General features: G+C 40.6%; 1 protein-coding gene across 1 annotated transcript; it reads left to right on the forward strand.

Annotated features, from left to right (window-relative positions):
* Positions 1–3,286: 3,286 nt before the first annotated feature.
* On the forward strand, positions 3,287–15,644 carry LOC126379491 (spermine oxidase-like). Its single transcript, XM_050028259.1, has 11 exons — positions 3,287–3,454; positions 4,246–4,419; positions 5,555–5,761; positions 6,678–6,801; positions 7,736–7,828; positions 8,944–9,122; positions 9,521–9,602; positions 11,513–11,695; positions 13,351–13,448; positions 15,005–15,144; positions 15,280–15,644. Exons 1-11 carry the CDS (start codon positions 3,387–3,389, stop codon positions 15,375–15,377), a joined length of 1,446 nt encoding a protein of 481 aa, XP_049884216.1. The 5' UTR covers positions 3,287–3,386; the 3' UTR covers positions 15,378–15,644.
* Positions 15,645–15,720: the final 76 nt, after the last annotated feature.

Genomic DNA, 15,720 nt, shown 5'->3' on the forward strand with positions numbered 1-15,720 from the left:
TCGTCTGCTTCTGTACTTGAATTATTTAAAGAATTTAAGTTTTGATAAACGTTGCCTTTTGTTGAATTGTTATTTATAGATTTAAAATCTTGAGAGACTTTTTCATTTATTAAGTTAGATGTATTTAAAGAATTTAAGTCCTTATAAATTTCCTCATTAGTTGAGTTCGATTTATTAAATGAATTTGGGTTTTGATGAACTATGTCGCTTGCTTCTGTTTTTGTGTTATTTAAAGAATTTAAATCTTTATAAACATTATCATTTAAGTTATTCAACGTATAATAGTCTTGATTAAGTTTTACATTTGTATCTGAGTTCGAGTTGCCCGTAGAATTTGATTCTTGATAAACTATGTTGGAGTTATTTAAAGTTTCTACTTCTTTATAAACTTTGAAATTTGATGAGTTCGATTCATTTGAAGTATGTAAGACTTGATCAACTTTTACATTGTTCGAGTTGTTAAAAGATTTTAAATCGTGAGAAGTGTCCTTATTACTTTCGACTTTGACTGTAGCATGGTAAAATTTGTTACGATCAATATCATTAACATTAAAAGTAACATTCGGGGGAGTCATTTGACAGTTATAATGATTTTTAGTTACCGTATTAATATGTAAATCAATTTCATTCTCATAAATTTTCTCGCAGACATAACATTCAAATTTACGTTTGATTTGAAACAGATTATTTTGATAAGACCTCTTTTCCAACTCCCTGATTAACTTCTCGTTTGAAATATTCCCTAACGTCTTATGCTCGAGGTATTCTTCGTACGCCGTGTCGTTGTTCAGGAGGTAGTGCAGGTGTTGGCTGAGCAGCTCCGGCGTGGGGAAGTCCTCCAGCAGTATGGCCGACTTGTTGTTCGGCAGCCAGTCCCTGATCAGCGGCGAGCCGTAGTAGATCGGCACTACACCCACTTCTATCGACCTCCATAGCTTTTCCGTCATATAATCATTGCATATTGCATCCTCAATAGCTATTACGAACTTGTATCGCGCTAAAAATCTAAGCATGGAGTCATCATACAAGTGTTCAGTGAAGTCGTCAAGGTTCATAGACGAAGGAAGGTCTTTGTTATGAAGACAATCGCCAAAAGAATCTATTGGAATGTAATCCATTAAGGCCTCTACGTAGGCCAATTTGTCTGCAATCGCTTTGCAGTCTGTCGCTATGAACATAACGCACGATCCGTTTTTGCAGAGGTCGTTTTTCGCGGTAGTATTAATGTAGAAACAAGTTGAGGTTATGTGCTTCAAACCCGACAACCAATATAAAGACGTAGGCACATTACTTTCCCTGCTAAAAGTGCTTGAGAAATTAAACAATCTTAGATATTCTTCGTGCAGCATTAAAGATTGGTTTACAGGTGAACCGTGCTGCAGAATACCCCAAATAGTTTTTGGATTTCGCTTCAAAGGAAAGCTCTTTACTGAATCTGCTTCGAAGAGATACGCGTCAGCTAAACTTGGGGCTTGTGTTTTGTCAAAAACATCACAAAATATTGACTCGTAAGCGTCGAGGATACATTCTATGTTCGTCTGTTTACTTTGAGTGTTGGATAAAGCAAACCAAACAATGCTGGGGCTTCTGTGCCTAGATCGGAACCTTCGAGACATCCCTTTCTCCAGTCCTAACGCCATTGGTTCGTCTTTTAAACTTTGACAGATTCTTGCCACCATGACTGATATTACGAAAACGCAACCAGCGATCAACACAAGTATAATGCGTCGAGTTAAAGGCGACAGGTTGATGTCTATGGTTGATCTGCAGTATCTTTCGGCTTCTGGAACCTTCGGAATTCTAGGCCTGCGAGGGTGCCGCGGCGCCTCGGCCAGTTCTGGAAATGTACATAGTCTATCTATACTATAGTTAGTGACATCGTAACGAATACTGAGGGGGATGATTCAGACCATGATTCTGAGTTAATACCATGTAGAATTTTGTAACCATGGATTCAACAGAGCTATCACTGATTCAATAGACCTATCACGAATGCAACATATCATAGATCCAACAGATATATCAGGTATCCAACAGAGCTATCGCGGATGCAACTTATCACAGATTCAACAGATATATGAGGTATTTCAACAGAGCTAACGTGGATGCAACATATCACGGATTCAACAGATATATGAGGTATTTCAACAGAGCTAACGTGGATGCAACATATCACGGATTTAACAGATATATCAGGTATTCAACAGAGCTAACACGGATGCAACATATTACGGATTCAACAGATATATCAGGTATTCAACAGAGGTATCATAAATTAAATAGAGCTACCATGGATTCAACAGAGGTATCACGGACTCAATGAGTAATGCTAAAAAATCTCACCTCTAAATATCGCTAAGGATTTCATCATGGTTGACGTTTTAAGCAGAGTTATTTATTATTCTTGGTTAAATTGTTACGCATTGTATTATAAAATAATTGTATGGCAAAGATTACAAGTAAATATATTAAAATCTAAACGTCAAAATATACTATCAAAACATTGACCACTGACTTCTAATTTTTGGCAAGGAAAGAGAATAAATATCTTTGTGAAACAACCTCCATGGTCTGGTGGTTAAAGAGCAGGTTTATCTATCTTCTTATCTAGCCTAAAGTGTCCCACTGCTCCTCAAAGTCTCTGTCTGACTATCTGTCTGTCTTGCAATCTTTGAGGGCTAATTACTTAGTTTTATGCCCATGTTAAGGGTACTTTTTTTGGATGCTTCTAAAAGCCTATTAAATGGAGCAGTTTTTAGAAATACTTTCAGGGTCCATGACAATATAATGTGTTTATTATTCTTCGGCGAAGTTTTAACAACTGTAACAATTTTGGTCGAAATCTCACTGACCTCCGATAACTATTTTTTTTATCTTTGATTTGACTTTGATTTATCTTTGTTTGAGCGGTACACAGACTTAGGCATAGTTGTGAAGTAAAATAAAAGAATTATTAAAAAAGAGATAGCGACAAAATGATGATTTCTAAAGTAAGGTAGAAAATCTAAGAAAAGGTACAAAATGGGTCATATCTCCTAAACCGTAAATAATCACTAAACATACATGGGGGGTGTTTCTGGTAGCTAATGAGTCCCTCTATCTATTTTTTTATTTTGAACGTGAACTTCTGGGCCACCCTGTATATAATATAGAAGATAGATCAATAACAAACTGATATTCGCGCGTCGGTTTACCTTCGATCATATCTCAAGTCAAAGGTTGATCTAAATGGTCATGCGCAGATCTCGCTAGTTTGCATAATATCTATAATTGACATGATTATGTCTGATTACTGTCAGTAGACAACCCACTGTGCAGCATTATATCGTCGATACCACAGTGTTGCACTCCAGTCATACGGGATTCTGAAACTTTAAAAAAGAAAGATGGGGACTTGTCGGCTTGCGGTGTTGGCGCTGTTGATATTGGTGTCTGCGTGCGCATACGCCGACGAGTGAGTCAAATCATATCAAAATCAGATCAAATCACAATCATTTATTCAACGTAATTATCATTAAACTTGTTAGAAGGTTAGGAGGCTGATCCCCTATCATCATACGGTTTATCATTATCCACCTTAGGACTATGTATCAAAAGTGGCTGCAAATAGTTTCTTGATTATTTGTAGTTCTGCCCACCCCTTCGGGGAACACTATGCTCGCACGCACACCACGATCAACCGATGAACCAAGTATATTCACAACCAAGTATACTTATTATTTAAACTTACGTTTTTGTTTAATATTTTAATAAGGTTTTGTTTTCCTATTTCAAGCATTAAAAAAGCTGATTTATATAAACAATTTGTAATAAATTGTAATAAGAATTCTGTTTCGTTAAAATAATGAATTAATAAAAAAGGTGATTTATGACATTTCCAACTGTTTTTTATAAATTCTTCTGTCTTATCCTGTTTTCCAAATTTTAGAGATAGAAACCCTATTACTACATAAATATTATGTTATAGTAACATATTAGAAATCAATGATTATGTCACGAGGCCGCATGAAGGCTGTCCTCTGCCCCTATTATCTACCGGTTGAGGTCATTACTTACAACTAAATCATAACAAACATTGGTGCAGACGCCATCTAACTTTATTTTAAGTTATATGTCCCCACCGGGATTCGAACCCGGGACCTCCAGAGTGTGAGCACAATGCTCAACCACTGGACCACGGACGCCGTTCCCGTTGGCACGGGAATGACTGATACTTGAACAGTTATTTTATTTATCCTCGACCAGGCCAGCGACGTATGAAGTCATAATAGTCGGCATGGGGTCGGCGGGTACCACCGCTGCAGCGACTCTAGCGCATGCTGGGCGAAGAGTACTGGCGTTGGAAGCATCCGACAGGATCGGTGGTCGCGTGCGCACTGTCAGTTTTGGCAGTGGGGTGGTTGAAGTCGGCGCTGAGTGGTAAGTGTTCTTCTTGGTCGGCAAAATTTAGTATCGATCGCCATCGACTCGCAAAGGTTTTTTATAATTTTATTGTATACTAATTTTATTGAGGAGCTCGGTGGCGCAGCGGTAAACGCGCTCGGTCTGCGATTGTTGAAGTTAAGCAACTTTCGCAAAGGCCGGTCATAGGATGGGTGACCACAAAAAAAAGTTTTCATCTCGAGCTCCTCCGTGCTTCGGAAGGCACGTTAAGCCGTTGGTCCCGGCTGCATTAGCAGTCGTTAATAACCACCAATCCGCACTGGGCCCGCGTGGTTGTTTAAGGCCCGATCTCCCTATCCATCCATAGGGAAGGCCCGTGCCCCAGCAGTGGGGACGTTATTGGGCTGATGATGATGATGTATACTTAAGTATTTGTTAGGAATATACTTAGGCATAGCATAGTTGACTAGTAGACTGCTTTTTTACTAACAACTATGGATTGTAAATCTTAAAATAAATTATTATTATTATTATTATTGTATGTCTTTTTCATATCTCGGGCCTATGGAGGCCCGGACTTTTGGAAAGCGTGCGTGGGGCCGCAGCCAACACGTAGAGGCCCCTTAAGACAGTTTAATCTAAATGTGGTGTGACACCAACCGGCGATTATCCCTGTATGCACTATGGGAGTGCACCCAAAGACAATCCCCGGTTCGTGTAGGACTATTGCAGATTGTGGGAACAAAGGGAACTGGGCTATTGGGTTGGGGGTTAGTGGACCGGGATACTGGAGCTATGGGGGACTATGGCGCCTGCTCGACCAATGTTGCTCCTGTTATAGTTTAGTGTCCTAAAATAATTTATACTAGACCACACGTGGAAAATTACAAGCACTACTCCTTCGTTATACTCTACTGCACTATTATACTCCTGTGTTATGCTCTATAGAGCAATAGAGCATAATACATAAATCACCTTTGAGTAGTGTTATTGCACTAATTTGCTCCTATGTTATACTCATTTTCACCACTCTACTTTGTTATGCTCTACTGCACTATTATAATCCTGTTTTATGCTCTATTACACTACTCTACATCTGTATTATGCTCTATTGCACTACTCTACTCCTGTATTATGCTCTATTGTACTACTCTACTGTAACTACCGGCAGGATACACGGTCTGACCGGCAGCCGCGTCTATGAGACTGCGCTTGCGCATAACGTGTCGGTGCTGCCACAGGACTTGTCCACCGCCCTTCTATTGGCTGGCGGCGTGCGCGACTCTCCGCTCGCGCTTACGCTGTTTGAACAAGGATTCACGTACTACGATGAAAAAGTGAATCATACGCAGTCGAAGGGGCAGTATGTTACTAACAAGTGAGTCGTATTTTTTTTGTTTTTCTTTATTATTAGGGTTAACTACTATACTGATGTAAGTAGACGTTACATTTGTTTTCTTTTATATATTTATACATTTATTGCTACTGTGGCGGACCCAACTAGTTGGCCAGCTAGTTCCGCCCGCATGCAACAGATGGCGCCACGTTCAATAATGCAGTCTTCAAGCAGTCGTGAAACGCGATATCGAAGTTTACACAGCAAGACGCATATATACAACTTCCAACATAACACCGTTGTATCGTTGATCCCTAGTCACACTACCAACTTGTGGCTAGCGGGGTACTATGCTCTGTTCGGTACCCCGAAACATCCGTCGTTAGCGCGTTTTAGGACATCTGTCAGCGCCATCTGTTGGTTATGGTTGGAACTATCTGGTTCAACTAATTGGGTTCGCCATATTTCTTATTCCTTCATGTTGATCACCTTCTGTTCTTCGTGTTCAATAAAGAAACAAAACAAACAAGAAACATTTTTTGGTGTCAAACATTATAAAATTGTCTCAACAGCATGTCCATGTCGGACGTACAATATTACAAATAATGTCAGTATTAAGCATCAAGGAATTAAGTAAGTACCTAATAATTAGTCACATTATAAACATTTGTCAATTTTAAATATCATTGTTGTTGAAAATATTCATTCAAGTCATACGATTCCATATCACCTAGCCAATTTTTTAGACGTTTTTTAAATGTCTTACCCTCCAACAATTTTATGATACAAATACACTGTTATATGTATAATACTGAACCGTTTGATGATGGAAGATAAAAGTTATACAAATATTTGGAACGTAAGTTTTCCCTAACTGAACATTTCTCTATAAAATATTCCTTATGATTTTTTTTTAATTACTTTTTTTATTTTTTTTAAAAGTATGTTTATCTTCTAGATTGATGGCGTACATCGACAAGCATCACCCTGAAGCTCGCAGCCAGCCAGACTTGGTGAAGCGAGTGCTGGACTTCCTCGACAGGGTAGCTAATAGCATTGAGGGCAGCGACTCTTGGATGCAGGTGAAATTAATTAATGAATAAACACTTCATTACACACACAAGACAGTGGTACAACATACATACATAAACTCACTGCTATTTCCCATCGGGGTAAGCAGAGACTATGGAATTCCATTTGCTTTGATCCTGACACACTTCTCCTGCTTCCTCCACATTCATCAATCGTTTCACACATGCGCGCCAGTTCAGAGTAATGGACCTTTTCTAAGGACATCGCCAATCTCTTCTATCGTGTGGATTGTGAGGTAGGTTACCACCCCATCAACCAGGCAGGGTTATTACTGAACCGCCATAGGCCCCAATCCCCAATTCCAGTCCAATCTGATCTCCAATTTGGTCAATATACGTCCTTCCAGGTCTTCTTTTGCCAGCTCCTCTGTCGCTGAGGTCTCCTTGCATTGTCCTTGCTTGCTTTTTTTTTCCGAGTAGGAGACCTCAGCGACAGAGAAAGACTGGCAGAAGACCTAGAAGGACGTATATTGACCAAATTGGAGATATCCTTAGAAAAGATCCATCTACTCTGAACGTAAGACACTTGAATCGTCAATTTTCACACAACGAACGTTTCATCCGCCTAAAACTACTGCAGCTTCTCACAACCTGTATAGCCGGGGAAAAGAAGCTGCAAGGAAAACCGGCACAGGGTCCTAAAAAAACATAAAATGTTGTAATTTGGCTACCTAATATCGGTGCCTAGACAGTTAATCCCATGCATTCATACTTTTCTACATAATCATTAATATTATAAGTAATAACCATTTTTAGAAAGTTTCTTTTTAATTACTGTCTTAAAACTATTCACGTCAGGGGCCTTTGGCGGCTCAATAATAACCCTGACACCAGGGTTGATGAGCTTGGTTATCGAATTCACAACCCACACGATAAGGAGAGTATTAGGTTAGAAGAAGAGTGTATTTTTTTTTTAATTTAACAGGTGAATGCAGTATCAGACTTTCGGCAGTTGAAGGGTAGCCAGGGATACAGCTGGCACACACACGGGTACAAGACATTCTTCGAGCTCATGCTGGTCAGAAAAATCACCATACTTACCATAATATACGAGACTGCACTTCGGGGAGTGTGCCCGCGATCTACACGAGCTCATTCCACCATCCCCCTTTTATCTTCGGACTTCCAGACGTACGGGTTCCATCCCTATTTGGTGGATATCCCAACTATTCACACAAAGCGCTTCGCATCGTCCTTCATTATGCGCACTGCTATAGAGTGGTATTCTCTGCCGTCTTCTGCATTTCCGAATGCATATAATCCGGGTGCTTTCAAGGCCAGAGTGAACAGGCACCTTCTGGGCTCCATCTTAGGCCTCGTCAATGCCTTCGGGCAACTCTGGGGCCAAGAGCAAACCCATCAAAGGTAAAAAAAAATCATATAACATCACGCGTCTAACCCCCAAGGGGTGGGCAGCGATGACAAGATGATGATGATGATGAGATGATGATGGTGGTACCGGGTGTTAGTGACATCGTAACGAAAACTTTGGGGGATAATGCAGACCATGATTCTGAGTTGATATCAAGTGGAATTTTTCGTCGTAAAAGTATGGAACTGAGAATATCTAAAAAAAAAAACACTAAAGTTTTCATGAATTTTCCGACAAGAAATTCCATTTGATATCAACTCAGAATCATGGTTTGCATCATCCCCCTAAGTTTTCGTTACGTCGTAAAAGTATGGAACTGAAAATAATTAAAAAAAAACACTAAACTTCATGAATTTTCCGACAAGAAATTCCACTTGATATTAACTCAGAATCTAGGTCTGAATCATTCCCCTGAGTATTAGTTACGATGTCACTAACGACTTATATACTAATTCGACTGCTTGGATCACAGATAATTCATATCACGTACTGTCACGAGCATTAATATGTACCATGATGACTTTGGTACCATGTCACATTAACTTTGTTGACAAATTGAACTGTAAGTCTCACTAAATGTCAAATATGTTAGTGCGACAGAGTCCTAAAGTGGGTACATTATATTGCTCATGACTGTACATGGGACTTAAACATAACTGGCGAGGAGTGAGTGTACATAATAGACTCTACTCTTCTGCCTATCCCTTCACGGAGAAAGGCGTGATGCTCTGTTATGTTACGTTTTTATGATTTGATTGCAGAACACTTACAAAGGTGGTCCAGGACTGCCTACCCTGGAAGTGAAGTTAAACTCGACGGTTACCCGCGTGCAGTATCCGCAACAGGGTGCGCAGAGCGTCATTGTTACTACAAGTGATGGTCGGACATACCACGCCGGCGCGGCAATAGTCACCGTCTCGCTTGGAGTGCTTAAGGAGAAGTAACTATTCAAATCACATCACAGTAATAACATAAGCTCACGACTATATCCCAATTGGGGTAGTCAGAGGTACATCCATCGCAAGATGAACTAAGTACACACACCTCACCGAGCTTTCTGTTAGACCAACGTGATAGGTGAGCCGTATCGCCGTCTATAATGGTCGAGCCAACTGTGTTAGTGACTGCACTTAAGATAAATTAATAACTCACTGGTGCTCATTATTCTGAGTTAATATCAAGTGGAATATTCAATTGCAAAAGTATAGATTGAAAATAATTAAAAAAAAAAATACAAAAAGAATATGAATTTTAACTCAGATATTAACTCAGAATCATGGTCTGAATCATCCCCCTGAGTATTCGTTACGATGTCACTTACACCCTGAATAATTTCAGGCACGCGAGTCTGTTCCAGCCGCCGCTCCCTGAAGAGAAGGTGAAGGCAATAGAGCAGATAGCAATGGGAGTAGTGGGCAAGGTACTAATAATATAAGTAATCTTTGAACGGCCTCCGTGGTCCAGTTAACCCAGGGAAACAGCGGACACCTGAAGATGCAGAAGAAGAAGACCAGCCCGCGCCTAAACGCAGGCGGCTCACTGGGCCTCCCCCAACGGGGTCTTACTCGATGGGCTAGACCGCGAAGGCGGGGCCAGCACTCAAGGACCCTTCCGTAGCTACAGGAGGCGAAGAAGACAATCTTAAGGGGCAGGTGCCCCAGAAGGTTTCCCCACACACACTTAGTGTGCGTGTGAGATGGCAACGTGTGTCCGTGGTCCAGTGGTTGAGCGTTGGGCTCACGATCCGGAGGTTCCGGGTTCGAATCCCGGTGGGGACATATCACAAAAAACACTTTGTGATACCTAGTTTGGTTAGGACATTACAGGCTGATCACCTGATTGTCCGAAAGTAAGATGATCCGTGCTTCGGAAGGCACGTTAAGCCGTTGGTCCCGGTTACTACTTACTGATGTAAGTGAGTAATCGTTACATGAGCCATGTCAGGGGCCTTTGGCGGCTCAATAGTAACCCTGACACCAGGGTTGATGAGGTTGGTAATTAACACAACCCACACGATAGAAGATAGAAGAAGAAGTAATCTTTTTGGAAGTGAAATTCTTTTTTTTCTTAATTTACCGTAAAAAATGTATTATCAATGTATACCCGTGTCACTATCACCTGTATACTATGCATCTCTGCCTACAACTTGGGGGCCACGGGCGTGATGCTATGCTGTGTAATTAATTTTCAAGAATAAGCAAGTAGAACGGAACGATGGGCAAAGATCATCACGCACTGGGCACCACAGGACGGACACCGTAGACGTGGTAGACCCCGGAAACGATGGCGCGATGATCTGGATAGAGCTCGCACAGAACCGGGATACTTGGAAAGACATGGGGGAGGCCTTTGCTCAGCAGTGGGATCATACAGGCTAGTCATCATCAATTTAAGAGCTACGCTCTTGTCGGTGTAGCATTTTCCATTCCAGTCTATCAAAGGCCAATTCCTTGACTTCCCTATAAGACACGACGTTAACCTTTTCTTTAATCTGTTCCATGTAAGCTCTTCTTGGTCTTCCCCTTCCTCTCTTTCCTTCTAGCTTTCCTTCTATGATGTTTTTAATGAATTCGTCGTGTCTTATTAGGTGTCCAGTCCAATCATCTTGCCTCTTCTGTCCTCAATAATTTTCAGTATTTGTCTCTTTTCCCTTACTCACTCACTAGCACTTCCTCATAATAAAGCTAGGCTAGGCTGGGGTTAGGCTAGTAATAATAATAATACTTAATAAAGAAGTAGATTGACTAGAAGTGGTCTAAATAAATAAATAAAAAAAAAAAAAAAAAAAAAAGGTCTAAATGTCCCATTAAATTCGTCTAAGCAGCTACCTACTCGGACATTTTTATTCTTTTTTTTATGACGTGACTTATTGTAGATATGCCATCTTGGTAGTTGCGGCTTCCGAATACATTCCGCTTAGGGACGGTACTGAAAAGTATCGGCGTCCGACGGACGCAATATACGATCCCGACGACCCTATTACTCTAGCCATAGAGGCAGCCAGTCACCAAACACTTCAGGACCCCGATACCGACCCCGCCGGCGTGGTCGACGATTTCCCTCATTCAGCGCTTATCGTTATCGACCCACTAGGGTCGATTCATTCTTTCAAATATTTTTCTTCTCAGACGACGCCCTGAGCCGAGGTTCGCGCCTAACTGGGCACCCTCAGGCTTGTTGTCTTAAACCTTGTATCGGGTGAGAGCCTTCAGCGCTCCCCAATTTGTCCGCCCAAGTACGTAGTTAATGCCATCTGCGGCAAATCTACAATAAGTCACGTAAAAAAAAGATATGCCATCTGTACATTAAAGATTTCAATTCTACCCCAAGATCATCTTCTCCTTTGACAACCGTTGGTGGTCTAATGAGTACGTGGGTTTCCTTTGGCGTGATGAAGACCTCAAAAATGTGGCCCCTGAAGACATGTGGACGACCAAAATTGTGGGATTTACACCCTCAATGGGCTGTGACCATTGCATCGAGCTGTGGACCTGCGGAGAGATAGCTAAATTGGTTAGTACATACACACACACACTCAAACACATACAGAATCTTTACGTTTACTTACATACTTAGATAGATAGATAGATAAAATACTTTATTGAGCACAATGGACACAAAATACAGAGATAAGGACAGCATATACCGAAAAGCACAACAGGCGGCAGGAATACTTCTTTTGTGTCATCATCAATTTAAGAGCCACGCTCTTGTCGGTGCAGCATTTCCATGCTACTTTTTAGGGAAAAATAGGGCAGTGATTTCCCTCTTGCTTCCCCGCAGTACTCTGTCTGACGCGAGTGGGATGGCGCCCAGAGTAGTCTATTTCAAAGCCGTACTAGGACTCCTGTCCTCCGCCTCTGAATAGTAGACAGTTACTGCTGCCCTCAGTCAAGTTCTAGGTTACAGTCCCTGTGACTTGCCCCTTCCGTCCTGCATTGCCGTTCTTTTGTTTACAACTCAATATATTTTATATTTTGGCTTCACATTCCTATATTTCTAAGGCTGTAAACTAAAGTTCCATATGAGGTTGGGAGCCTGGTGATCTGTCACACAGGGTAACACCTAGTATAGACACTAGTCTCTCTCGAAGGCGCTACAGTAAGTATGTATGATTACAGAGAGAGATTAAATAATTTATGTTACCTTTGTGAAGAGAAAATGAGGATTTTTATTTATTTATTTGTACATTAAATCAAATCTAATACCGGGTGTTAGTGACATTGTAACGAAAACTTTGAGGGATGATTCAGACCAAGATTTCGGATTTAATCACGTGGAATTTTCCGTCGCAAAAGTATAGAAAAAATTAAAAACTTTCAGTGTTACTACAAAACACAAACTAAAAATAAACTAGGTTTGAAATAGTATTTCGCGCCACGAAAGAAGTCGGCGGATGCTAATGAAATTAACTTGACAAGTCATAATAATTCTTTGCAGAGTCTGCGACAGTAGCGCCGCCGCGCCGCGGCCTTCGGGACTTCTTTCGTATACGGTTTATATTTTAAACATAGTTTATCTTTTAGTCTTTGTTTTGTAGTAAGACTATAAGTTTACTTATGTATGTACTTTTGTCTTTAGTCTTCCTCTACTTGTATGGGGTGTAAGTGAAATCGGCCATGATTAAGAAATCGTGGTTAAATCATCCCCCTCGGAGTGTCTCGAGTGTTTGGCTTTTTGCGAGAATAATTTACTAATGTTTTTTTTTCTATTATTATTTTGTGTGATAGTTTACCTTTTAATTCTAAAATTTTTTTTTTCTTTTATTCATACAGTCTTATTTTTCTTTTTCTTTCTGTTTTCATTCATTGTTTACTTTGTATATCAGTTTGTTCCGGCTCAAGTGCCTACGAGTATTTTAATAGCAAGAATTTTACGTTGCCCATGCTATAATAGTTTTGTCAGGCGTTTCATTTTTATTATGTTTTTGTACCTCAATTTTCCTCTCTTACTTCATCATTCGGCCAAGCAAGACGCGTCCAACGTCCAATTGTAAAAAAAATCGAAATTAAAGAAATTATACAAAATAACTGGATTTATCTCTTGAGATTCTAATATGTTCCAACTCTCAAGACAGTTTCTTATACTGTTTTCTTGTCATACAGCACATTAGGTTACACTGTAATGTTGTATGTACCTTTATAAATAAATAAATATTATGGATGCAGATGGAGACTATGTCAGAGGAGCAGGTGAAGGCTAAAGCGATGGCGCTGCTGCGGCGTTTCAGCAATGACACCGTGCCAGACCCGACAGGGATAATCAAGTAACATCATCATACAAAATACATCATCATCAGCCCATTAACGTCCCCACTGCTGGGCCACGGGCCTTTCCTGTGGATGGATAGGGAGATCGGGCCTTAAACCGCCACGCGGGTCCAGTGCGGATTGGTGGTTATTAACGACTGCTAATGCAGCCGGGACCAACGGCTTAACGTGCCTTCCAATAACTAAATACAAAAATACAAAATACTTTATTTGTAGAAAACCAATACACTATTATAGGTGATTGGAGCCTCCTTTTAAGCGTAGCGCTTGTATCGGGAGACTCCGCTCTTTCCGAGAAAACACATTGTACTACAAATAAGTAAAATAAACAACCAAAAGTAACTTACATACTATAGGTAACAAATGCGTGAAAAAATTATAGGTGATTGTGTGTGTGCGTGTGTGTGTGCTTGAAATAATCCTACCCTTCTATTCTATTATTTTTAAGAAAGCCTCTATCAATCAATCAATCAATAATACTTTATTGCACAACAACATATATAAAGGACATAAGCATACGAATAAAACATAAGCACAATAGGCGGCCTTATTGCTAAACAGCAGCATATCTTTATTAGAAATAATGATTTTACATTCATAATATATTTTATCATATACATATAATATACATTTCTTTACTAATTTTATTATACAAGTTATCATACATCTTCATCTCTTGACGGCTTCCGTCCAGTGGTTGAGTGTTGGGTTCATGATCCGGAGGTCCCGGACTCGAAGGAGACACAGGGGGTGTTATAGTGACACTGTAAAGAAAACTTTAAGGGACGATTCAGACCAAGATTTCGAGTTCAATCAAGTGGAATTTTCCGTCGCAAAAGTATGGGAAAAAATTAAAAACTTTATATTTACTTATGTATGTACTTTTGTCTTTGCAAAAATTGACACTAAAATGTTCATGAATTTTCCGACAGGAGATTCCACTGGATATCTACTCAGAATCATGGTCTGAATCATTCCCCTCAGTATACGTTACGGTGTCACTAACACCCACACGTACTTGTATGGCTACCTATATGTACTTGTACGGGATGTAAGTGACATCGTAACGAATATTGTGGGGAATGATTCAGACCATGATTCTGAGTTGATATCAAGTGGAATATTCCATTGCAAAAGTATACCTTTTAAAACAAAAAAAGACATTTGAATTTGGCGATGGGAAATTCCACTTGATATTAACTCAGAATCATGAGCTGAATCATCCTCCTCAGTATTCGGTACGGTGTCACTAACACCCTGTATATCACAAAAATCATTTTATGAGCCCTGGTTTGGTTAGGAGTGTTAGGTCATTACAGGCTGATCACCCGATTGTCCGAAAGTAAGATGATCCATGCTTCGGAAGGAGACCTAAGCCGTTGGTCCAGGTTACTATTTACTGATGTAAGTAAGTAGTCGTTACATGAGCCATGTCAGGGGCCTTTGGCGGTTCAATAGTAACCCTGACACCAGGGTTGATGAGGATGGTCATTAAACTCTCTTCACATGAGAGAAGAAGCCGTTGAATAAATGATTTGATTTATCTCTATAGAACCAGTTGGTTCTCCAATGAGCTGACTCGTGGTACATACTCCTACACCGCGTTGGCGGCTGCGCACGCGCCGGACGCGCGGCGCACACTGGCTGCGCCCTTGCGGGACGCCGATGGCCGACCGAGAGTTATACTAGCAGGTAAGGAAGAGTAAATAGGAGCTTAGATGTCCCATGCTCGGCCGCATCGTGGTCTAGTGATTAGAGCGCTAACCACTAGACCACGGAGGCTGTTATTTGTATGTTTTTAAAATTATTTTTTGTAACTACCCGCAGGTGAGGCGTCACACCCCACTCACTACTCCACCGTGCACGGCGCCTCCGACTCTGGACACGACGCCGCCACGTTGCTTCTGGCGACACTCAAGGAATAGTACTTCGTATAGAACGGCAACTCTCCGCTCCCCACCAGCGGCTGAGCGAGGTTTACCTCACCCCCTCGGTCTTACTTCAGTCTTCAATCGTATGGCGTCATATGTCACACACACAGATCGCGTGTACGATAACGTCAATGTGTAGTGTCTGTGTAAAACCAGGTTTTTTTGTTTGCTAGCTAGAAAGGTGCCTTGGGATAGTTACAAAAGTGATATTAAGCACTTAATTGTTAGGTTCATATTTTATATAAAGCCATTCAGTTTAAACTTGTTATTTATTTGAATAATCATCGTCATCTCCCTAGCACTGTCCCGTTCTTCACAAGGTCCGCTTACCTAACCT

Source organism: Pectinophora gossypiella, chromosome 29 (assembly GCF_024362695.1).
Source record: "Pectinophora gossypiella chromosome 29, ilPecGoss1.1, whole genome shotgun sequence".
In the NCBI taxonomy this organism is placed as follows: domain Eukaryota; kingdom Metazoa; phylum Arthropoda; class Insecta; order Lepidoptera; family Gelechiidae; genus Pectinophora; species Pectinophora gossypiella.

What these genes read in the sequence shown, in the direction of transcription:
- LOC126379491 (XM_050028259.1), top strand. Translation starts at nt 3,387, where the DNA reads ATGGGGACTTGTCGGCTTGCGGTGTTGGCGCTGTTGATATTGGTGTCT. An exon ending in CATTCTTCGAGCTCATGCTG is followed by an intron (nt 7,829 to 8,943) that starts GTCAGAAAAATC and finishes ATTTGATTGCAG; the next exon opens with AACACTTACAAAGGTGGTCC. An exon ending in CTTGGAGTGCTTAAGGAGAA is followed by an intron (nt 9,123 to 9,520) that starts GTAACTATTCAA and finishes GAATAATTTCAG; the next exon opens with GCACGCGAGTCTGTTCCAGC.